Source organism: Microtus oregoni, unplaced genomic scaffold, assembly GCF_018167655.1.
Source record: "Microtus oregoni isolate MIOR12 unplaced genomic scaffold, Mior012 000130F_ref0000022, whole genome shotgun sequence".
In the NCBI taxonomy this organism is placed as follows: domain Eukaryota; kingdom Metazoa; phylum Chordata; class Mammalia; order Rodentia; family Cricetidae; genus Microtus; species Microtus oregoni.
In genome coordinates this window covers 1,406,949-1,431,821 of record NW_024544773.1, presented here as the reverse complement: position 1 = coordinate 1,431,821, position 24,873 = coordinate 1,406,949, and the positions used below count along the sequence as shown (strand labels likewise).

At 38.4% G+C, this 24,873-nt stretch overlaps 1 protein-coding gene across 1 annotated transcript; it reads right to left on the bottom strand.

The window, feature by feature from the left end:
• Positions 1-10,848: 10,848 nt before the first annotated feature.
• Positions 10,849-24,873, bottom strand: LOC121444536 (sex comb on midleg-like protein 1). The gene is made up of 7 exons (XM_041646358.1): positions 24,840-24,873; positions 24,062-24,240; positions 18,093-18,167; positions 15,579-15,683; positions 14,546-15,182; positions 13,198-13,337; positions 10,849-10,983 (listed from the first exon to the last, which is right to left on the bottom strand). The coding sequence occupies exons 1-7, from the start codon at positions 24,871-24,873 to the stop codon at positions 10,849-10,851; spliced, it is 1,305 nt and encodes a 434-aa protein (XP_041502292.1).

The window sequence follows — 24,873 nt, the reverse complement described above, 5'->3', positions numbered from 1 at the left end:
GGGTTCTGGTCAAGGAGCCATGCACACTTGAGGCTTAGACACTTTCATGTGGGAGCAGGACCTCCCCGGGGGGACAGCTGCCCTCAAGAGGACATGACACCTTTCATATCTGCCAAAGGGGTTTCTGGGTCCTGTGTATGTATGTATGTATGTATATATGTATACATATATATACACGTATACACACACACACACACACACACGTCTCAGGGCCTAACAAACTTGTCCAAGGGCTCCAAGATTAAATTCTGCCTTATTTACTCTAGGGGCTAGTGCCCCTTCTTCATCTGCACCACAGTCCTTGGAACCTCTACAGTTCCTGCAAGGGCCTCTGACACTGTCCATACCAGCAGACTGGTCATTTGCTTTGTCTTTTTGTCTGCAAACTCCCCAATTGATTCTTTTCCCCGCCTATATGGGAAATCTCGTCATACTCAACTGCTCCTGGAGTTGCCCACTCTGACTTGGCCTCTCGCTTGCTCTCAAGGCAGAGGGGCCCTCTGACAAGTCTAACTTGGGTTTGCCGTCTCTTCATTGTCAGTGCTTCTGGCAAGCTATTAGTCTTCTATTTCTCTGAGTCACATAAATTCTCTTCTAATATGGGGACTACAAAATTCAAACTCTCAACCCTCAATGTATGGTAAAAAAAATTGCTCCCAAGGATCTGGAGAAAACTATGAGGGTTCATTCTCAAAGGAAAAGCTGTTCACTTCTTGTGAGATTGGCTGACCCTCCTATGAAGAGGACCATCCATTGGTCCACTGAATCATTTTGTGAAATCAGTCTGGCTCAAAGCACAGGATCCCCAGGGCACCCTGATCTATATTGGTCAATGGTTGATACTTGTTCAATACCCACCCAGCTGTCTGAAGGTTTGCACTTTAGGGATTATCCTATTGTTTTGCTTTCTAAAATGTTTCCTGTCACCTGCATCCTGCTGTCTGTCCTGAGATCCTCTGTTGGTTTTTCTCCCCCAATCCCACAACTCATGTTCATCTCTCTCCCCTTCATCTGACCTATCTGCTCCAAATTCATTCCTCTTCCCCCAACGTCAAGCTAGTGTATTCTGTCCTGCCCTACTTTATCCATCTCTACCCCCATTCCTACTTCCCCACTACCCCTTCTGGAGCTATAACCCCTGTTGCCCCCTCCTTCACTTTGTGACCATCACATTGCCTCCTGAGGAGACATCCAGTTTCCCCCCATTCTCTGCACTTCCTTAACCAGTTTGGCATCCTTCTTGAAGGTCTGCCATTCTCCAGATTTGAGTCAGATCCCAGCCTTTGTCTTTCCCTTGCAGGAGGCCCACTTCTTCCTGGAGGTGAAGGCAGAAACTTTGGGGAAGGGCACCACTCTTTCTTACTCTCTGTCCCTTTCTCTACTTCAGATTTGCATAACTGGACAACAGAACCTTCTCCTTTTCTGACAAACCCTAAATCCTAACTGCCCTCTTGAAATTTGTTCTCCACAGCCATTATGCACCCTGGGGTGATTGCCAGCAACTCCTGATTGTATTTACTCCAGAGGAAAGGTAACATATTAAAGTAGAGGCAAAAAGGCATTTTTTTTTTTATCTCAGTCATCGGTATAGGTGCTGAGGCAGCTCCCCAATTCGTTCTGCTGTTCCCAGGGCCTGGAAACTTTTACCAGTGACTTATGACTGGAATTCTGGGCACAGCTCAAAACCCCACTAATTTCTCTAAGCCTACTGAGGTTCTCCAGGGCCCAGAGGAATACCAAGGTATTTTTTTGAGTGGTTACAACATAGACAGTTTTTTTTTAAAAAAAATTCCATTTTATGCTGGGCATCCATTCCGGTACCCACTACTCCTCTGTCTCTGAATCCCTTCCCTGAAAGATAAGTTTCAATAACCTTGACTCAGTGATCCCCTCCCCCACCCTAAAATATACAGCTGTGACTATCTACTTGTTATGCTATGATTAACTGCTCTTTGGCTTCTATAATCTGCTTATGCAGACATTTGAGAACTATTCTGAGGTCACCTTGACTACCAAATCTTGGGTGAGGAGAACAACAACTCTTGGCTGGTACAGATACTCAAGGTCTTCTTGTGTTTTCCTCCTTTAAAAACACCCCACTCTCTTTCTCGCATCAGTCTTAAATTTGGCTCAGAAATTATTGTCTTGTTAGTAGTTGTAATAAATTTAACTCGCTGGATTGAGTCTATGTTTTTTTCACCAGGAATCACAAACTCCATAACACACACACACACACACACACACACACACACACACACACGGAGAGAGAGAGAGAGAGAGAGAGAGAGAGAGAGAGAGAGAGAGAGAGAAACTTTCTGAATTTCCTTTACCCCTTTTGACTCACTAGCTCTGGAAAACGCTAGGACACCAAATTTTCCTTTTGTCATCCAATAAGCCCCAGATAGTCTTACACACACACACACACACACACACACACACACACACACACACACCCCACCCTCAAAAGCTGGAGGTCTTCTCTGGAATGACTGCTTCCCTGCTCATTGGAGTGGTTCAAAAGTTTCAAATAACTGACATACTGAAAATCAGAGACAAGGTGCCCTGATTGCCAGCTAAGCTGCCAGCCAATGTTTTGATGGCTGCTTTCTAGTCGACTAACCCCAAGTTCCCCACTGCTTGTCCTGAGGCTGGATCTCCCAAAACAAAAATGGGAGAAGTCCCCACTAAAAGCAGATCAATGTAGTAATAGGGGCGGCGGGGCTGCGTTCCCAGCACCCCGGCTGCCTGGCTAGCTTATGCCCGAAATAACAACACACAAACTGTATTCATTTAATCACTGCTTGGCCCATTTCTATCTAGCCTCTTCTAGGCTAATTCTCACATATTAATTTAGCCCATTTCTAATCATCTGTGTAGTGCCCCTAGGTGCGCTTACCGGGAAGATTCTAGGTCGGAGCTTCATCACGTGTGTCTGCCCGGGAGCAGGGCATGGCGTCTCTCTGAGGCGTCTGCTCCCGAGAGGAGAGCTGTGGAGTCTGAGCTCACTTCCTCTTCCTCCCAGCTTTCTGTTCTGTTTACTCCTCCCATCTATCTTCTAACCAATAAAATGGGCCAAGGCAGTTCCTTTATTAGCCAATGACCTTCCTCCATCAGATCAATGTACTTATTGTAAGGAAAAGGGACACTGAAAGAATCCCTTAACCATCCTAAACCATCCCAGCCTTAACCATCCCAGCCTTAATCATCCCAGGCAAGCAATGACCCTCTTGACCACAAGGGAGATGGATAGTGAATTAGAATGATGGACCAGAGGCTCTACCCTCTTAGGCATCCAAGATCCCTTGATTACTGTGTCAATAGAAAATCATCAAGTTAAGCTTTTATTAGACACTGGGACAGAGGTTTCTGTTTTTTAAAACTCCATCGTGGCTGGTTGCAAATAAAAAGAACAGTGGAGGAAGCAGGTCCAAGAAGGCAGTACAGGAAGACACAGGACTGATTAACTATGATCACCTCACATCTGAAAGAACACCTGAGCAATAGACTGAGGACTCAGTCCTTTATGATAGTTCCAGGTTGTCCTTTCCCCCTTCTAGGCAGAGATCTTTGAAAATAAGATACCATCATGACCTTTACTCCTCAAAAGCTGAACCTTCCTTTACAGCTTCTACCAACTTAATTGCCCTTCTCCCTGCAGACTGTCTTCTAGCTTATCCAGAATTCTACAGATGAAACAAGTCCAGAACCAGGGATCCTGCTCCAGGACTTGCAATGACAGTTTCTTAAGGTAGCACACTGGTGACCCACTAACCATGGTAAGTCTCATGGCTGCAGCCACAAATATAAGGTCTGGTAATATCTCATAAACCAAAAGACTTGACTGGAAATTACTCTCATATTAAGAGGCTATAAGAAGCTAACAGCCCTGTCCCATGCTAGTCAGCTTGGAATATACCTTTCTTGCCTGTATGTAAACCAAAGATCTCCGATTACTAGTCAGTCCCTAATCTCTGGGATGATGTGGTATTCCCCCTCTGTATGCTGTGACTACCACTGATTAATAAAGAACTGCTTTGGACCTATAGAAGGGCAGAACTTAGATAGCTGGGGAAAACTAAACTGAATGCTGGGAGAAAGGATGTAGAGTCAAGAGAAGCCATGGAGCTGCCGCCAGAGAGAGACACAATGAAACTTCGCTGGTAGGCCATGACCTCGTGGTGATGCCCAGATTAATGGACATGGGTTAAATTAAGATGCAAGAGTTAGCAAATAAGAAACTAGAGCTAGAGCCGGGCAGTGGTGGCGCACGCCTTTAATCCCAGCACTTGGGTGGCAGAGGCAGGAGGATCTCTGTGAGTTCGAGGCCAGCCTGGACTACAAGAGCTAGTTCCAGGACAGGAACCAAAAAGCTACGGAGAAACCCTGTCTCAAAAAATCAAAAAAAAAAGAAAGAAAGAAAGAAACTAGAGCTAATGGGCCAAGCAGTGATTTAATTAATACAGTTTCTGTGTGATGATTTCGGGGCTAAGTAGCTAGAAACTAACAAGAGGCTTCCTTATAATACTGGGAGATATATAAGCAGACTGAAGTCATTCACTCTACTGTTCCAAATTTATATATATATACACTCTGCTCAGTCTCCTACCTGCCAGAGTACCAGTCTATATGGTCCTAGACACTAAGGATGTTTATTCATTCCTCTGGCACCAATGAGACATCGCTATTTGCCTTTGAATTGATGATCCAATGTCCAATGAGACTAATTAGTTACCCTGGACATAACTACCTTAAGGGTTCAAAAAGTATACAAAGAGACTTAACAGGATCCAGGGTGCCAAGCCCTGACTCTACTGTGCTTCAGTATGTAAGTGATCTTTTACTGGCAGCACTTACACTAGACATTGGGATATCATATCTCCATCAAAAAAAAGGGCTTAGCCCTGCAAGGGAGAGGTCTCCTCTCTTGGATAAAAGCTTTTTCAAGGTAGGAGAACTCTCAATGTTGTCCAGAAAAAAAGCTATTCTCTGGATCCCACTTTCCAAACCAAGAAACAGGCATGTGAATTCTTGGAGGTGAAAGAATATTGCAGTCTCCGCATTGCTAGGTTTGCTAAAATAGCCCAGCCCCTTTATTCTTCCACTGCAGAAGATCAGCCTTTGAATTGGGCTGAAAGAGAGGAACAAGGTTTTCAAGAACTAAAGCAGGTTCTAACTAGAGTCCCAGATCTGACTCTAGTAGATTTTACTAAATTGTTCCACCTTTTCATCCATGAAATTTGAGGCACTGCAAAGGGCATTTCAACTCAGACCCAGAACCTTGGCAGAGACCTGTAGCATATCTGTTCAAGCATGGCCTCCCATTGGTCATCCTGTTTGTACACCATACTCACAACCACTATACTAGTAAGGGAAGCTGATAAGCTGACTCTAATGGCTTCCCATGCTGTGGAAACCTCCAATGAATGGCAAATTCCTATATTACTCAAAATCAAGAGTCTGTTACTTGATCAGTCCTGCCTCACTTTTATTCTTATACATTTTCTTTTCTTTTTTTAAACAAAATAAAAGGTTTTATAACTTTATTACAGAATTTTATAAATAAATTCCATAGAACATCACAATTTTGTTTCATATCAGAATCAATTGCCTGTCCAGTCTTATAAGTTAATAAATACTGACAGAATAACCAGAAGATTTTTTTTCTCAGTTGAAAAAAATTTACTTGTTATGTAATTACAAAGAAATATGTGGGAGACAAAATGTTATTATCATATATTATACAATCAGATAATCAAAGGTATAATTATTTAATACAAACTACTTTAATATTAATAGCTTACATTATCCTAAAACATATTACATTTTCATCCCCATAAAACTGATGTCTAATGTAACATGAGTGGGCAGGCCTGCTTGTTTGTTGGGGTTTTCTGCCACGCCCAGTTCCCCACAACTGTTTAGCCCCAAAGAAAATCACACATAGGTCTCCATAAATTGTAAGCTGATTGGCCCATTAGCTCTAGCCTCTCACTGGCTAACTCTCACATCTTGATTAACCCATTTTTCTGACTTATGTTAGCCATGTGGCTCAGTACCTTTTTGAGTGGTCAGATCACATCCTGCTGCTTTGGTGACCTGGGCAGGAGTGGGAGGAATCAGTTTCCTCCTTCCCAGAATTCTCCTGTTCTCATTACATCATTTCTACTTCCTGTCTGGGTTTTCTGCCTATATTTCCTACCTGGCCAATCAGCGTTTATTTATAACATGATTGACAGAATACAGACAATTTTCCTGTACCACTTCCCCCTCTTTTTTTTTTTTTAAAAAAGGAAAATACCCATAGTCCATATTTTGGGAATGTGGGCGTAGTATTCCAGGCTACTTCCAGCTGGTTGAGGGAGCTGATAATCTTATGGGAACCTAAAGAAAATTTAGAGTTATGATCAAGTCCTGACTGAAGTATCCTGTGAGTCTTGATCATCTCAGGCAGCAATCTTGAACCTGTTCTGGATGAAGAACTCAGACATCTGGGCCATCTATTCCTGTTGGAGATTTCTCAGGTGGTCTTCCTTGATCAAAGCTGATTTTTCTTAACTCTGAATAAATCCACAATCTCTCATTTTCTGTGGGAACAAAAGCAAACTCTCTTCTCCAAAGTAACATACCTTTTGACTTCAATTTTGAAGCGGAGGTATTTTCAAAATATCTATCTTGGATTAATTCTCCAGCATTTATAAGCAAATATCTTTTAGCAGCTGTTGCTCCTTCCTCAGCATTCAAACAATTCAAAGAGAGCATAATAACATACAGTATCAAGATTCTCTGTGTATTTTTCATCTTTACATGGCTTTATTTTAACCTCTATTTCTTTTATTTTTACTTTTAACTTTTGGCTTTTTGAGACAGGTTTTCTGTATATCTTTGTTCTGGAACTCCCTCTGTAAACCAGGCTATCTTTGAATTCACAGAGATCTGTCTGTCTCTGCCTCCCAGGCTACTCTTTCTTTTTTTCTTAACTCTGAGAACTTTAACCTTTAGCCTGTATATATTTCTAATACACTGTAAAACATTTACAGGTTTTCTTACTCTTTGAATCTCTCTTTACTGTATATCTCTCTTTTTCTGCCCACATGGGTCTTTAATGTGCTAAGGAATATGGAGAAGTTTTTGCCACAACTCTATGGTGTTTTTAAGGTCCTTGCCAGGAAGCAAGCTTCAACAGTGTATCCATCGGGATTGCCTGCTTGAAAGAGAGTTTTCCCTGGCAGGAAGGCCCAGAAAGCCGGCATTTTTAAACAGCAGCTTTTTTTCTGCTACAGCTGAAAACCTGAAATGCTTTACTCTACCACGCTTTACCACGCTTTTTCAGGCTTTCTGTGGATGCAGTTATCCACATGGGCGCCAATCTGTAACATGGAGTGGGGGGCCTGTTTGTTGTTGTTTCTGTCCCGCCTGGCTCCCTGGCTGTTTAGTCCCAAATAAAATCACACATAGGTCTCCATAAATTATAAATTATAAGCTGCTTGGCCCATTAGCTCTAGCCTCTCACTGGCTAACTTTCATATCTTGATTAACCCATTTTTCTGATCTATGTTAGCCAGTCTAAGGTGCCTCTTCATGACTGTGAGGACTTGCTGGACATTTTTTCAGGCCAGTCTCCCAGACTTCATGGACACTCACCTGCCTGAGGCAGAGGCTGATTTGCTTACCTATGGAAGCAGAGTGGCCATCAACTGGGGCAGTAATAACTACCCAATCAGTCACCATATGGACACAAGCCTTGCCACAGGGCACATCAGTCTAAAGATGTAGTTGATTGCTCTCACTCAAACCCTATACTGGGGAAAGGATAAATGAATAAACATTTATACAGAGAGTAAGTATGCCTTTGCTGTCATCCATGTCCATGGCATTATTTATAAAGCAAAAGAACTATTAATTGCTGAAGGAAAAACTGTTCAAAATAAAGAGAAAATTCTCTCCTTAAAGTGGTCTGGCTCCCCAAGGAGGTAGTTATGATCCATGAAGGGGCACCAGGTAGTCAATATACATGAAGCTAAAGGAAATTGGAGGACAGACCAGGTGGCCTGACAAACAGTAGAGATGCCCGAGGAGCCCCTTTCTGTCTTTCCTGTTCCACAGGCCCACTTCCCAACTCACCTACTCCAAGGAACAAGAGGGCAAGGCCCACTCTCAAAATATGAAACAAGATTTCAACTGAATGGTATATCTTGCCAGACTTGAAAACTATCCTTCCTGAAGCTCTCAGACAGTTTTTGGTGCATCAATTACACCAGACCACCCATCTGGACATCACTACACCGAGTTATTTTCTTTCAGGTACCAGATTCTGAATTTCTGAGAGATGGCCATATAGGCTGCCTCTCAATGTCTCATGCACACAGTTTAAGACAAGACAGGTAATGGGCATAGGGGAAAATCAAATAATATTGTTTTGCTAAAGGATCAAAGAAATAAAATGGTTCCTAATGACATTCTTCTATAACCATAGTTCAACATCTCACTCAGCCATCCACAGTGAAGCTTCCTCCTGTAGTAGATGGGAACTAACACAGGAACACACAACTGGAAAATATGCAGAGTGAGAGACTTTCAAACAGTAATAAATGGAATGTCTTCATCAACGCCTTCCCCTCAGTGCCCAGAGAACTATTTGAAAGAGAAAGCAGAAGACTGTAAGAGCCAGACAGAATAGATTACACCAAGAAAACAGTGTCTTCCAGACACAACAGGACTGACACACAAGAACTCACAGAGACTGAGGCAGTATGCACAAGACCTGTATAGGTTCAGCCCTGATGAGGTCCCAGTGCTAAAAGGGGGAAATGGACACAGTCTTTCACCCCTTACCAGAAAGGATATCTCCAATTGACAAATGCTTGCAAAAGAAAATCAGTTTTCTCCAATGGAGTCCCACTGGTTTTTATAAACCACACATAAGGGAAGATTCCATGACCAGAAATAGACAGTCAACACAAAACAAACTCAATGGTATTTTTGTAGGTTTTTTTTCCCTAATATGGCTTTTTTGGTCACTTTTTTAACCTTACTTTTCTTTTGCTTGTACAGAATGGTTTCCAATTTTGTGTTTTTATGGTGTGTGTGTGTGTGTGTGTATGTGTATTGTGCTTTTTTTGCTGTGGTTTTTGATCTTGGTTTGCTTGATTTTTTTTTATTTGCTGGGATGTTTTCTAAAAAGGAAGAAGATATGGATTTGGAGGGGTGGGTAAGTGGAAAGGACCTGAAAGGAGATGGGAAGAGGAAAACATGATCAGAATATATTGTATGAATTTTTAATTTAAAATATCTAAGACACTGCTATTAATTGTTATAGTTCTTTGGCTTTATTATAACTTGAAATCTGAAAAATACAGAACACTTTTTCAAGATCTGAATCATGTTCAACTGTGCATAGTATCTTTATACACTTTGAAGAGTATGAAGTAAGGATTTCTTTATACAAGCAGGAATATAAATGAGTAATCCTCTAAACCACCTATTTTCAGTAACTAGTACACTTTGTTTTCTAAAGAGATAATGTAAATTCTTGCCCTTGGTGAACATTTCATTACCATTTTCAATTAAAAAAACCAATATTATTAGCACCAATTCTTAGTTTATCTTATTTCAAAAGTTATACAATATGATAAGCAATAACAAAATGGTAGTGACTCATGTTTATATTGAAAATTTTAATTATAAATATAAAATTCTAAACGTATCAGACTAGTATATCTTTCAATAGTGAACATCCTGGATGCCTGAAGATGGTAGAAGACAGAGCATTTCCATATATGGAAACCAGCCTCAGCACTGTTTCTGGCTCTCTAAGGGCTAACCTGAGAAGGACTAGTAAGGGCAAGTGGCACATACACAGTTCACAGAATAAGAGCATCTTGTTGATAGCTCATCATTCCCTTTGTATCAATGTAAGGTACCAGTTTAAATTCAAAATAAAATATTTACTTATGTGCAATTTTGGTACAGATATAATACTTGCACAAGGAATAAACACATAAAATAAAATACATATTTAAAAAATTTTTGAGTATGAGTATATTCGTATAGACATTTGAACAATGAATTCTTAGCTAAATATCCAAATTTCATAAAAAAATATAAAGACTTTAATATAGTAAATATGTGTCTTAAAACTATAGTCAGATTTATTCCAAACTACTATTGAGGTACAATTCTTAGGTAAAACAAATAAATACACCTTAAAACCTGTCTAAAAGGTAAGAATTCTTGGTAAGAATACTTAGTTGTCCGGAGCTCCTTCTGAATCTGAACTAGTATCTCGTTCTACATATGCTATGAAAACCGCTATATTTAGTTGTCTAGAGCTCATTAGACATTTCCCCTTCTGAATCTGAACAAGCATACCAGAAATGTAATAATAGAGAGGACAATATGGCTATTGTTTTTTCTAAAAACGGTAAGAGCATGAAAAGTATGCTAGATATAGATAAAATATCCAAGAAGGGTAGCTATATATTCTCCTTTAATATCTCTTCTGCCAAAAAATTTCACCACTTTAATTATGTAAGTTATTAGTTCCTTGTATTTCCTCTTTAGTTGCTTTAAAAATATGTATTAATATAAACCCAAATCAAAGGTAGCATTTTGTTTCTTACATGAAGCATATTTTTAATCTATAAAATGAAAAATCTAAAGAAGACATATGTATATATTGATACTAATATGTCAAATAACTCAAAGCTGACTTTGACTATAATGTATTTTTTCAATTCTAGTTATAACATATTTTACGAGAACCTTCTCCAAAACAAAAACTAATAAACATAGGAAGTTAGTTGTGCATTAAGAAGGACTTTGTGAGAACATTTAAAGTTCTACATTGTTTTACGGGCGACAGTTTACTCCTTTTTTAAGCTTTTGAATGTAGCTGATGAGCTTCAAGGCTACTCCCACCTTCATCCTCATATATTTTATCATTATATCAGTGTTGAGCAACAGCAAGGCTTTCCCATCAATGTCCTAGAGAAAAAAGGTTTAAAATGATTAACAACACTGTATATTTGATAAGCAGTTGTTTCTTTGTATATAAGAACATGCGAAACTAAAGCCTCTCATAGTTATAAAGTCCCTGAATATGTATCTCTGTATAAAAACTATGATAAATATCATTTCACAGTAATGTATCATTTTAAAATTTATATATTTATATCAATTTTAAGAAAAGCAAATTTAACTTAATATTTAAAATTAGCTATATCAAATGCCATAATTTTAAATACTGCGATGAATAAAATACTGTGTACACATGCAAAAAGTAAAAAGAATGAGAAAAATGAATTTCATGGCTATTAACTTTCTGATAGAGTCTAGGAATATATCAACATCAATGCAAACTGTAAATGTGTTCAATAGTATTGTCTTTATTTGAAAGTGAATTACTTGTCTGAAGCCAATTAGACATTAAGACTAATTATTGGTTTTCTTTCTTTACTGAAAATGGTGTATAGATATTCTACTACTTGACAGGCAAAAGGCATCTTTACAAAAATTCTTTATTGTTTTAATTTACCATCACCTTATGCTACTGAAGTATATAATTTTTTAAGTTCCAGCATAAAATAGAACTTTATTTAATCAGATATTCTTGTCTAAGAAGACACAGAATCTCTTATGATAGGAAATAAAATTAGAAAGTGAAGGAAGTAGAGCTTATTAAAATTTAGCCAATAACAGCAAGTTAAAAGAAAGAACTAAAAATGAATACAAATAGGAAACGAGAAGTCAAATTATCTCTATTTTCTAGTCATAAGATCCTATACGTAAAAGACGCTAGAAATGCCAGCAGAAAACTCTTAGATCTGATTAAACTTTCAATAGTCACAGAATACAAAACGAGTAGCTTCCCAGATATGTCAGTTCATCCTTCCTTAGGTGATTCCCTGCTCCCAGGAGATCATCATAAAGATGCCCAACTTAGTGTGGGCATTCAATGGGCATAGCACACTACAGTACAGAACACCTGGACTCAAGAGATCCTCCTACTCCAGCCTCCCAAGCAGTTGGGAATATAGGTATATTAGTGTGGATGTTATGGGAGTAGCCAACCACTTTCATATTGGATTAAAGCCTAGTCCATAAGACAGAATTTCATCTAAAATCTTATGGCTGGAGAGTTCATAGGATCTAGGGGAGAAATTTATTATTATTATCATTATTATTATTATTTTATTATTATTATTATTCAAAATGAACATAGCAATAAACTGCCTCCTTAGTTCACATATGTATATGTGTGTGTATATATATATATGTTTATATATTTATATATTAGTACATCCCTTGATCCTCAACAGAAAAGTTTTTTTCCAGAACATGGTGATCAATAAAGAGACCCACAACTCATCCATGTGCAGAGATTCCCCCATGCAGCCACCCTATCATCCAAGACTCAGAAATCATCTTGAAAGAGTTGACAAAAAGAGTCTAAGGACCAAAAGTTGTGGAGATATGTGGCGAAATTCTCAAATCAGAATAAAAGCAGCCTGTATTCTCATTTAAAAAAAAAGCAGTAGCTTTTCTATGTACTAATAAAAAAAATCTTGCCAAGGAAGGAATTAAAGGAATTAGAGAAAAACAAAAACAAAAAACGTATTCACAAATATTTTTAAAGGTACCTGGGAATAAACCAAGCCAAGAAATTAAAAGACCTCTGCAATCAGAATTTTAAGTTACCAAAGAAAAAAACTTAAGAAAATACTAGGAAAAGTAGAATTTAACCATGATACCGCTTTGTAAATTGTCATCAGCATCACAGTTGTCAATAGTCACATAAGGGAAACAGAACTGATCATCTGGAATTAGTTTCTGGATATCATAACAAGAAGGCTACTCTCGTATGCACTGTGGGTAAACTCTTCTTACTTATAGTCTCTAGTATGGGAAGAATTTGTCCTTGCAAGGAGAGAGGTCTACCTAAGACCTGTAACCTTAAACCACCGAACTTGAGGCTATTTAGTGTATTAGAAATTTAGCTACCCATATAAACAAGAGACAATTAACCTAACATTTAAGCACAGAAGGATGGACAAGGCAACCTTTTCACAAACAAAAATTAAATCAGATAATAGGGTTCCCCTACCATCTCAGTTGGTGACTCAGTATCCAACTGAAAATGCTCAGAGGTCATTCAACAGCATTAGGGTAGCAGGAAAATTGAATTTAAAAATACATTACATGTTCTCTGATGGTGGAGTAGAGTTGGTCTGCCAACGGAGGATCTAAACGGTTCAGAAATGTTACCACGTCATTCACAGACCAGTTTAAAGGCTTTCCAAGGCCTTTCATAACAGCCTTGGTACAACTGGATGACAAACCTGCAACAATGAGTGGGGGAAACATTTTTAAAAGCCCGATCAGCACCTTGAAAAGAAGAGATGTTAGGTAAAAGTAATGGTCTCACTCCTGGAACCTTCTCTTCAGTACCTAATTAAGAACTTAAGACTCCAATTGTAAAATCTCCTGAGAGCCTTAACGAAGATGCGCTACACAGAGTATGTCACTGGACCTCCCCAAAGAGCAGAACAGCTTTACACTAGAAAGTACAAAGCTTCCATGGTCATGAAACACGTGTAGCAATCCAAGGCCTCTTAGGTCACAAGCAAGTACAGGAAAAGGTGCTACTTGAATTAAATTGGGATAAACTGAGCTAACTCAGTACTCTCTTAGTTTAAGGGTTTCAGTGTATTTCTTGAAAATCTCTCTTAAATGTCACTTTCTCTAAATTAATTTATTGTACTAAATGTGGTGGAAATCCCTAAAGTTTACACTTTAACACTGCTTAATTTTTGGTTATACCAACTAATTTCAATAACCTTAGTTATCTTAGGGTAACAAGTTCTTTGAAGCAAATCTGTCTCTTAAATTCAATATCACAATTTTTATATTCACACCTCTTGTAGTTTAAATGTAAATTTGAAAATAAAAATATTTTCTGATGAGTTCAATCAGAAGTGATTTTGACATTTTATGCAATTATTCTTTCATATTTAATTGAATAGCAATACATATTTTGGTTGAATATTTTAATAAAGAAATGATACATGAAACAATGTAAGTGCTCATATCTCAGCAGGTTTTGCTGAACTATTCACTAAGTGGCATGGAAACTTCTCTGTGCCCAAATATTACCTTCAGCAGAATGTTTGACTTCCTACAAGTGATATATGATGACAAATGAAGGGGGCTTGGTCATTTGTTGGGAGGATCTTTTTTCTAACCAAAGAGAATCAACAGAAATTTCATTTTTTCTGTTTGTGATTTATTCAAAAGTATGTCCTTTCTTTCTTAGCACCTCATCATCATGTTGGGCATTTACTATGGGAAAGATAAAGAAAATAGATTTTATAATCACAATGGTGTCATTTTGAAGACCACCAGAGACAATCCATGTTAGTTGATTAGCTCACTGCCTTACCCATAATACTTACTCAATAAATGCCCACCATTGTACATATAATTACAAACCAATCATCAAAATAGGAAACAAGAAGGATGTTAACCATTGGTACCATTCCAAACTCACCAAAAGTATTAGGGTCAATCACAGGTGTACTCTGGGCCTCCAGTAAGGCCAATCGCTTCATTTCAGGATTCCTAATGGGCATAAGCTCCGCTCGAGGGATGTGGCTTCCTCTCAATATTGTTGAAGCAGAAGAAATGGTGGTGTGCAAGTTGGGATTTTCAAAGTCACTGTAGTGGGTCCTTGTAGAAGAGCCAGGAATTCTGCAATGGTAGTTTTGGGGAGTATATACAGGACTCTGTGGAGTTTCTGGACGTTTACTCTCTGGTGAAGAACTGATACATCTCACTCCCAGGGAATCGTCAGAATGGAACACAGCATCGTTCTCAGTGTTCTGGATACTTTCGGTGTTGTCCATAGAATCAGCATACTGGTATGTCTGGGCATTGTCAATAGAATCAGGGTTCTGGAACATCTGGGCGTTGTCAATAATATCAGGGCACGGGTGCGTCTGGGTGTAATCTATAGTCTCTTCATTCTCTACATCAAAGCTCACTTCATCCCTTGTGCGGACTGGTGAAGTTGGACTGTAACTTTGAGGGTAGGAGAAGGTATCATCATGAACTACTTGGCTCTCTTTCTGGAGTTTAACTCTTTTAGATGTCAGGTAATTGTATCTTCTAGATACTAATTTAAAAGGCTTCATAAGAAAAAGAGAAATAAAGAGTAGTCAGGACATTATGGTTTCCATGCAACATTATTTTACATTGGAAAATGGTGTTGTCTTTTGATCACATGATTTTTCTTTCTCTTCTGACCTACATTTAATTTAATGTATATTTTATAAGTACTTTTTAAAATGTATATTTAAAAATGTATTTTAAATATATATTTTTAAGATGCTCATTGCTCTATATTCATTAATCTTGAACTTGATTATTCTTTCAAAAAGAGTTGCAGTCCTCATCTGCTCCTCCAGGAAGTACAGATCAACCTTGATAAGCCCAAATTTACTAACTCTCTATCACTTGAACTGACTGGCATCTTTAGACAGAATATATTTATTAAAGTTGTGATAATGTTTTTGTATACTTACAGGGTAATGCCAAAAGGATCTGGCACGAGAGTAATAAATTCTCGTTACTTTGTTATCTATGCCATCAATCTTCTTTTCCAGCCTTTGAACAGTTTTAGAGATAACCTGTTATAATAAAAGGCATTAGTAGTTGCTGTTCAAAATGCATAAAGCAAAGAGATAATTGCTAGACACAATGGAAGTTCTCCAGTAGTCAGAAACATCATGTTTTTATTTGAGGCCTGGTTTTAAGGGCCACAGAACACTGGCTGAGATACTGTCTCCTCCACCTGCCACTGCAGTAGCTGATTCATGCACATGTGCAAGTTTCTTCAGTGCCAGAAAGTGAGTGCATCACAACTCCTGATAACCTCCCACCTGTGTGTACTGCAGTGCTTCCCACTGAAGAGGGTGCTCACATAGGAGACAAGCATTCAAATCTGGTGACCATAAGAGTCAGCATCCACACCACAGCTTGTGAACATATAGTGAGTGTTCCACTCTGAGAAGACTATAGAGCCAAATAAAACATAGGTGATGTAGGGCTCCAAAGTATTCTAAAAATTAAGCATCCAGTGTTGATCTCACAATGGCACTGAGTACACCTTTATATGCCATACCAATGAGGAACACCAATGATAACATGCTGATGGGTTTTCTTGAAGCACTCAAAAGTTTCAGAGAATATATTTATAAAATACCATAAACTTTTTTTTCATTCAAGGATGAATGCCTTCCTCCTGTCAGAACTTCTTTGCTAGGTGCTAGGATCATAAGTTTTAACACAAGCAAACAAACAACAACAAAAACTAAAAAAAAAAACTGTCCTGGAGAAATGCTCTTTGAGAGAACTGCAAGCAAAGTGAGTGATTCTCAAAATGTGTTCTGGGAGCCCAGTCCCAATGAATACACGTATAAAAGAACTCCTGTGCCTAATGCTCAGGGAACATTGTGGAAAATGAGGCAGAAAGATTGTAAGAGCCAGAGGATCAGGGGTTTACTGTGATACCATGTCTCCTAGTGATGCCAGATGTTATGGTGTAGACCCATAACATCTCACCAACATCACCTGAACAAGAAGGATACCAATAAACATGCCAAAGTGGACAGGGGAAGCCCACAAGGCCTCAACTCTGCACAAAGAAATATAGGAAATTAAGAAATACCAAGAGTGAGAGCAATAGTCTTCCCCAGGGAAGAAGACAACAAATGTTTGTCCAGTGCCAAATGGTCAGCATTGAAAACATGCATACAAATAACACTGTACAGGCTGAGCAGGGTGTATTTATGAATACACACACGCATATATATGTATATACATATATATAAACATATGCATGCAATAGCAATTGATGAAAAAGGTCAAAGGTCATGAATTTGAAAGAGAGCAAGGAGAGGTCTATGGGAGGGTTTGAAGGTAGGGAAGGGAAGGGGGAAATGTTTTAATTATATTATAATCCCAAAAAGAGAGTAAAAACAATACGCTTTCACCAAATATTAAAAGACTCCTTTGCTTCTATGTTTTTATTTTTTGAGACAGGGTTTCACTGTGGAGCCTTGGCTGGCCTTAAACTAACTATATAGATCAGGTTGGCCTTGAACTGTGGCAATCCTCCTGCCTCTGAGATTGCATATTTTTATTGTTATCATCTCCTACACGTGTAAGGAGTGCATGCATATCAGCACACTCAGCAATGTGACAGGATTCTCAAGGACCCCTAAGGAACACAGCTTGGGATCCAAAGCACTGCTCATCCACAATACCATATCCCTTGAACAATTACTGGTCTCTTGGCTGAACACTACACCCTAGGCTTCAGGTTTGCCAAGATTTGGGCACTGCAGGTCAGGCAGCCTTACCCACCCACGCCTACTCCTGCACAATCTTAAGACCAAGGCCTGTGAGCATGGCTTCTGTCTTCACTAGTGTCAGTCTAAAAGGTAAGACACACATAAACTTTTACTTTTCAAATTATGTTAGTTCAGTCTATTCTGTAAACCTTATGGGACAAGAATCATTTATTTAAACTCTTCCATTGCCTCCAAGGTATACAGCTCACAAAATCCGCAGTAATTAGATATTTCTATCAGTCCCTATCCACGAGTTTATTTTTATGATTTCCCCTCAAAATTATATGAGATAAATTCATTGTAAGACACGAGTAGGCTGCCCTTTCATTTCAGTTGTGATATTAGGTAATTAATTAGGCACATATTAAAAGTGAATCCAAATCTTCCATTTCCTTTAAAAGTTGTATAGTGGAAATTAATACTAAGCAACATAGATGGAAAAAACATAAACCTGATAAATGATGTTTTTAATGTTCTAAAATACACATACTGATATTTCAAATTTTCACCTGAAAATATTATTCTACATAGAAATTGTCAAAATAATCACAACGATGTGAATAATCACAAGAAATTTGGTATGGCAAAATTTTGATTGATTATACACTTTCCCCTCATGTAAAGTAAGAAATGTTTACAATTTAACATTCTACAAAAGCATACTGAAAAGAGAAGTTGTCACACCTGGAAATGGTTCATGATATCCACAATGGCTTTTGGTTCTTCAATTTCACGAATTTCAGGTGGCTGAGGTTCTTTCTAAAATAGTTTTTATACCACAAGTAGTTAATGCTTTATTTCAGAAGGAGTCACATCAAATAGTGACCATACCTTATATTTATCTATATAAGTTGTTTGTAATTTTTACCAATATTTCAAAAGCCTTAATAAAATCAGAGATGAAATAAAAATTAACACTACAAGGAATGGAAATAATTGCCAGCCAAGTAAAAGAGAAACGAAAGACTTTACCAGAAGGATCTAGGTTTAGATCTCCAGTAAAATGTTGCTCAGAATGTCCTAATACATAAGAAAAGGGAGCATGCAAAATGGCTAAGATTTCACCGTCTAAAGAGATTCAGGATAGAGTATGTCCTTGAGTGTCAGTTTGGAGAAACTCCAGAAAGTAGTTGAGATTTAAACTTTTCTTATTAAAATGGTAAACCCTGATGTACTGTACAACCAGTTGCTTAATATTACTTACATAACTGAGATGTGTAATCTTTGGTACATACTCATAAAACATATTATCATTACCATCCTAAGGAGGCATTCATATTTGTATAAAATAAAAATTTCTTAGCAAATTAAAAGAAAATATAAAATAGCAAAAAGAAAGCTGAGGACTTTAATTTCACTTCACAGAGGTTTTGAAAACCTGTTGTGTTATCAAAGGACCTATGTTTTAAATACCATGCCTATGTAGAAAAGCATGTGTGACTAAAGCAAGTGGGCGATGAGTTCAAGAGCAGCCGGGGTGGGTCAAGGACCTTGTTTCAGGAAAACAAGAGAAAGAATACTTGCAGAACTATGCTCTCATTAATCTAGCTACACCAGAGCCCCCTTTTCCATTGAGTTTAACACCTTCTTACTTTAGGGCAGAGACATTAATCTTCAGTGTTAAAAATGCTTTCAAAGCCAAAAAAACAAACAAACAAACAAAACAAAACAAAACCAACAATCACAACACAAACTGACCATGGTCAGAGCATTGCCCTGGTTTTGATTCCTAAATAATCCAACACTGCCACCATGTGGTCAAACTAGGAAACAGTTAAACACATCTTAACTAAATTAATTTCTAAAACACCTTAAAATGCTGTTGAAATAAGACAGGGTATAAATAAGAAAAGTTACCATAAATAACTGCTACATTTCCACAAAATAATTATTCTAAGAAATGAGGCAAAGAGATTTTAAAGTAAAAAGACTTGGTAGCTCTGTATGTGGTTAGCCTTCCACTGATTAGGTTACTAAATTAACACACACTTGTGTTATATAACATTCCTTACAAAAATATAGTAGTTTACCTTCACATGGTAGCTTGTGCTTTCAAGTAAATTGTCCCCACAATGACTTTCAATAACTGACAGTGAGCATTGTCTCCAATGATGAAAAGCATAGCAGTTGATGTAAGTTGAAAGCTGCCTAGATTACTTCAATGGCATTAATATGCGTGTCCTTATGTGACTAAAGAAATGTATTCACTGCTATGCAAGATTAAATATAGTGTAATAATTTCCATTTAGGGAGGGGGAGGGAAATGGGAGGAGGGGAGGAAGTGGAAATTTTTAATTAAAAATAAATAAAAAAATAATTTCCATTTGTGTTCAACTTCAAAGATTAAGAAACTCAGAATATGACAAAATTTTTAAAAGGCAAACCAATTTGCAAAGATGTTTGTCAGATTCTTATAAAGTTGAGTTTTATATAGACTCTACTTGTTTGCAGTTCAATTTCAGAGTACCCAGAAGAAATGTTAAGTGTATGTTCTTAAATTTATACACAAGTGTTCATAGAAATTTTATATATCATTGTCAAAACTGCACTTATTACCTAGTACATTTCACTTTATTTAATTTAACTCAGTTTAGCAAAACTACAACACCAGGCTAAAGAACAGAGACGATCAATTTAAAATACAAACCACAGCCATTTCTTTGGAGGCAGACATCACTGCTGTGCGGCAGGTTAGACTTGCTGGAAGGTTTACTTGTGAAACTGTTTAGTCATCTAAGAGGCAAACCTTCTACTCCTGAAAAGAAATGCATAAAAATGCTACTTCATGTACCTACTATCTACATCAACTTAACATGGGTGGCTTTACAGGGCGGAGGGTGAAACCTAGGATATTATCTATGGTAGGTTAGTGCCTTTTTGCTAAGCTACATTTCCAGCACTAGAATAAATCTTTATACATAGAAGAGCAATGACTGGGAACACACAATGAATGAAGTTTAAAGAAAGTGCAATCTGTGAACAGTTGCTTCCAAACTACAAAATGAGCACTAAAAGCCACCCAAGAGAATATACTGCTAACACTTATGTCAAGGAGCTCAAAGGGGTTTTTGCTTAGGGAGACAGAATGCCGCCATACTGCCCCAATAATCTGTTATGATCTAAAGGCAGCTTCCACTGCCACCCTTGACACCAATGCTACGGCCACTACTGTCTGGCCACTAGGATCTCTGCTGCTATCTCAGATGCTGCTGCTGCTGCTGCTGCTGCTGTCACTTCAAGTCTCCATCTCTGGTGTCTCTATTAGTGATGCTGGTGGTGGTGGTGCTGCTGCTGCTGATACTGAACTGCTCCTGGTGGTGAGGCTTCTGCTTCTGGGCTGCTTCTGAACTGCTCCTTCTGTTAGGCTGTTGCTGCAATGTGAGTAGAGTCAACCAAGGAGGCTCCACCTCCTCACCTGCCCTGTAAACCCTTCTGAGGCTCCCATCTCCAGGGCCCACCGCAGCTCCAAAATTATGACTGCTTTATGAGTTAGACTTTTAACATTAAACCCAAATAAAGAAATGCATGTGAAATATAAGATGAAAATAAATTCTAGAATTTTTAAGGCTGGATTATAGCCCTGAGTCATTCAATATGGAACCAGAACCAGGCATGTCTACAATCCAAGGAATGACTTGAATTCCTGACGCAAAGTTACTAGAGGGACACCCTAGAGCAAAAGTTAATTCATTTTATTCACTCTGAGACAGAGCAGCAGGGAAAGACATAATAAAGGGACCAGGGTCTCACCCTTTCCTGTTCTCCTTTAGTCTGCTGTGGGGAGACTAGTGACCAGAGTCCCTAAGGACGAAATTAAAAGGGAGATTAAAAGATGGGAGAGCTAACTCTCAAGTTAGACAAATGCAAACCAATGTTGCATAAAATTTTCAAATTGTAATATGCAACATGATTAATAAAATCCCAGAAACAGATATTGTGGTTCAACCTGAAGGTCAGAAAAGCCAAACAGCCAGCCACTGTCTCTTACTTCTACCTCAGTTTGAAATGGCCATCCAGGAATCTCAGAATGAGACTGTGTCTGAGAGCTGTCTCCTCCCATCTTATATTCCTTTCTAGGGTTGGGATTAAAGGCATGCACCACTACCACCCAGTTTCTATGGGTGTGGCTACTGGTTTTAAAGGCATGTGTGTCATCACTTTCTGGTCTGTAAGGCTGACCAGTGTGGCTGTTTTACTCTCTGAACTTCAGGCAAATTTTATTTATTATTAAAATACAAATGAAATATCACTATAGTAATGCATCTCAATTTGACCTATAATTTCTACTACATTTTATTTTTGTTTAGGATTTCCTGACTCTAAGATTGTCATGAGCTGTAAGTAATTAACCTGTATCTATAACCAAACAAAGAAAACTTTATAATGAAAATAAACTACTTACGGCTATTGCCAACAAGGATGAACTTCACAACCACAACCTTGAGAAAAAGAATCCAGACATGAAAGATAACACGGTATACAATTCAACTCAAAGCTCAAAATCAGGCAGAAGTAGCCTATGGTAGGAGAGGCCTTTCCAAGCTAACACTATGGTCACTTTAACAATTTCCTAGTGTTCTATCTTGGGAATAAACCATAAAATTACTTCTAAAGTTTTACTCTTACAATGAACGTTGTAGAACAGTGTTGCACTGGTACAAGTACTTCTAGAAGAAAAATTCCTAGAAAACAAAATAATAAAGTAAAAAATTTAAAAAAAGACTGACACATTTGAAAATCCTTTAGTACTTTCTAAACAGCCCAATTAAAGATGACTATTGGAGTCAGCCAGTTGTCTGAAAACATAATACAATGTTGTTCTTGTAATACAATGTAGATCTTGAATCAGAAAAAAACAAGTATCAGATAGTATCAAATTATTTTTACCCTATGACTTCTTAAAAACACACAAAGTAAATCAAAGCATCAGGATAACTCCAATTCAAGTTATAAAACCCTAAACAGCCCAAATTAGGAGAGTCATCTGCCAACGACACATCCCATAAGGCATAGCTCACAATGTCTAACATGGCTCAAAACAACCTTTTACATGACAATTCATAAAGACACAAAAGCCAAATCAAAGCAGCTAGAAATTTCTAAGAAAGGAAACTCCAAATAATGCCAAACTGGAAGAGTGATCTGTATGAACATATCTCATTAAGTATAGTTGTAAATAATTAGGATGGCTAAAGTCTACCTTTTACCCAAGACTTCTTAAAGGACAGCAATTCACAACAGCAAGATCTTCCTAAGAAAAAAACAACAACAACAACAAAAAAAACCCAAAAAAGTCAAAATCCACACCATCACCTGCTATCAACTTATCCCATAAGGCAGAGCTCACAGAGAAAAGGATGCTTAAAGATTTTTTTACCATAAAATTTCTTAAGAACCCACAAGGCAAATACATAAATTTCAAGTTTCAAAAATCTGAAAATAGACACCAAATTGGGGGTGGGTGGGAGATTCAAAGGCCACCAGTTGATCCCATAAGACATAAATCACAGGGGGTAGGATGGCTTAAAACCATGTTCTACTCAATGACTTCTTAAAGATACATGAAGCAAACCAAAACAGGTAGATATCTCCAAGTTATAAAAGACCCAAACAAATTAAACTGCAGAGTCACCTGCCATCAACTTATCCCATAAGGCATAGCTAACAATTATTAAGATGACTAAAAAGTACATTTTCTCCAAATAATTCTTTAAAACACAAAAGGCAAATCAAGGCAGTGAGATTTTTCTAAGTTATAAAACCCACACAACTAAATTGAGGAGTCACTGGCCATCAGTTTATTCCATACGGAATACTTCACAAATCTTGGATGGAGGAAAACAAACTTTTATTCTAAGACTTCTTTATTAAAAACACAAAATTCAATTTATAACATATAGGGTCTTTCAATGTTATACTAAAACAGCCCAAAATGGGAAAACTATATCCCATCAATGTATCCCATTAAATATAGGTCACACTGACTAACGGGCTGAAATCAACCTTCAACTCTTCCTTAACAACATACATGGCAAATTACAACAGTAACCTGAATTCGGAAAGAATCAGGAGAGAAGAAAGCCAAATGATTCCTAACAGATGAGAGCCTTTAAAACAAAACAAAAACAAATAATAATAATAATGATGATAATAATAATAATAACAACCAAAGGAGCACACAGCACTCAGCCAGCCTCAGAAGCATATCCGGAAACTACTGGGCCTTACAGGGACGCAGACATTTTACAGTTGTTCCAGGATGCCATGTCTGTCCTATGGATGCTTAAGCTAATGATAAACACAACACTCTAGAAGGTGCCCTCAACACGCCGCTACATCTTTTTCTTCCTTCCTACTAACATATTTACTATAAAATGGTAAGGTTTTACTGTCAACTAAAAAGCGGTTAAGCACCAAGGCCACTAACAGATCCCAAGCACTGGTAGCCTGGAGACATAAAAATTATTGAAGAAAAATCATCCAACCATAGAGCGTTCATCATCTGAGGCGTCAAAGTACAGATTCGCCAATCGTATCTTCTCACTCCGATGGCAAAATACTTCTGATTTTCCACATTACTACACACACTCTCTCTCACACACACACCCACGACAACAAAGGTTAAAGAGGGGGCTAAGATACTCATAACTTACGTATTTTGATGGCACACCAGTCTCTAGAAAGCTGCCGGCAGGCCGCTGAGGAACCCTCTCGACGTCCGCCAGCTGGGAAACCACCTTCGATGGCCGTTGACGCCTTTTAACCGTCCGCGTGCCAGAAACCAGGTGCGCCTGATGCACTGTGTGTCGCAAAGCGCAGCACGGCAAAGTGCCTGACCATAAAGCGATACGTGCTCACGGCTTGTGTGACTCAACAATGGCCCGCAAAATCCCTGAGTGACCAAAAGCATGTATAGACCCGGAGATTTTTCACACTGTAGACGGAGATAGGGAAGGTTTCCAGAGGAGAGGGTCTTTCTGCCTACTGAGAGGCAAGACCTCTGGCTTCGAGGGTCCGAAGTTGGACCTCTGCTCCTACACTTAACTGTAGCTGAGACAGTTGGCAGACAAGGAGCCTCTAGAGCGCTGTGGCAGACATTTTTTTTTTTTTGTGGAGACACTGGGGCCTGGGCTAGCTAGTACAACTTCTAGCCCCAAAAGTGATTCAAAGTGCCAGCTTCCTAAGTGTGTGGCAAGCATTTTCGTTTGGTTATTAAAGCATGTTACTATTAACATACAACCATATACCCTTTTCCACCTCCTGGAATCCACTAGAGATGTCCAAGATGACTGGGCTCCGGGGATACACAGTGCTAAAACCTGAATGGGGCAGAGGGGCTGGCGTCTTAACACATTTTTTTTTTGTCGCCTGGGAACACTAGTAGTGTCATTTCCAGTCTCCAATAAGCACAGACTGCAGTATGAAACTAACATATTCCAGTGTCATAGTTGTTGGATTTAAACAT

Coding starts and splice junctions, on each gene's coding strand:
- LOC121444536 (XM_041646358.1), bottom strand. CDS start 24,873: ATGTTTAAATCCAACAACTATGACACTGGAATAT. Junction 15,183..15,578: donor GATCCTTTTGGCATTACCCT/GTAAGTATACAA, acceptor TTTCTTATGAAG/CCTTTTAAATTAGTATCTAG. Junction 10,984..13,197: donor ACTCCACCATCAGAGAACAT/GTAATGTATTTT, acceptor TTTTTTCTCTAG/GACATTGATGGGAAAGCCTT.